The following is a 1,040-nucleotide window of genomic DNA, read 5'->3' as shown; positions in this document are numbered from 1 at the left end:
GGAATATTAATGATACAGATCCAGTGCAAGTAAGCTGATGTTGAAGGATTAATTGTAAACTATGTCGGATAATTCTTGGCACTTATTCATTGTTATTATCCAGGAATATTTGTGACCTTTGCATTACATATTATTGCATACAGTAAATTTTGAGTTCTAATGGGATTTTGTACTTTATTATTTCCAGATGGTACCACGGTGCATTAAACAGGACAGAAGCTGAAGAAACACTCAGGTCGTGCTCTGAAGGCAGTTACCTGGTGCGCTCACTCGATGTGTCTAGACATGAGTACTCTCTTGCTCTGAAGTAAGTTTTAGGAAGGGTTAATTCTCTGTTACTAATCGATATGCTGACAGTTAGAAAAGATCATCTAGTTGAAAAGAGAGGAAAGTTGAGGGCTGAGTTTATGTATTACCTTTTGCAGCTTTGGATAAAGTATATAATGTGTTTCACTAAGATAAAGTGTAAAATAGTAAGTTAGCTTCATGAGTTCATGAAATATTAAGGTAATCATTGCTGATAATTAAAGGATGCCAATCCACCTACCATAATATGTATCTAAAAAAGTTTAAATGCAATTTATGCTGTAAATAAGTATTTACAGTTTACATGATAGCAACATTTGTCAATATATTGTAAATATATAATTAATTACAATTAGATATTGTATAAGTACAAACATGACAATCTTATTAACTACTTCATATTTTTAATTATTAGGAGATTCTCGTCTGTGGTCAGTAGGATGACCAGTGTGTCTCCAAAAGGTTTTTCTCATATTATTGATACTCGAATCTACTGAAGGAAGCTGGAGATTTTGAAGTTGCTGTGAACTCAGAGATTTATTTTGAATTTCTCACCTCTCTTATATTCAGAAGAAAAAAATCAGTACATCACATTTTTTTTGCCTGCTTGACTGTGGCAGGGTGGATATTGTTAAAGGAGTTGCACATCAGTTATTAGGTCTTTTTATATTCTACTTTTATCCACCCTTTCCATAGAGAGACTAAGAATGTGTTTTGATAATTTTCATGTATAG

General features: G+C 32.7%; 1 protein-coding gene across 1 annotated transcript in view; it reads left to right on the top strand.

The window, feature by feature from the left end:
• The window catches only part of LOC119586097, a gene marked incomplete at its 5' end in the record, with an annotated part of 4,753 nt that overhangs the window by 870 nt on the left and 2,843 nt on the right, over nucleotides 1–1,040 (top strand). The window contains 1 exon segment of the mRNA XM_037934789.1: nucleotides 188–307. Coding sequence (XP_037790717.1) covers nucleotides 188–307 — 120 coding nt within the window.

The sequence above is a fragment of the Penaeus monodon genome, chromosome 21 (genome assembly GCF_015228065.2).
Source record: "Penaeus monodon isolate SGIC_2016 chromosome 21, NSTDA_Pmon_1, whole genome shotgun sequence".
NCBI lineage: Eukaryota > Metazoa > Arthropoda > Malacostraca > Decapoda > Penaeidae > Penaeus > Penaeus monodon.
This window is presented reverse-complemented; position numbering and strand designations above follow the sequence as displayed.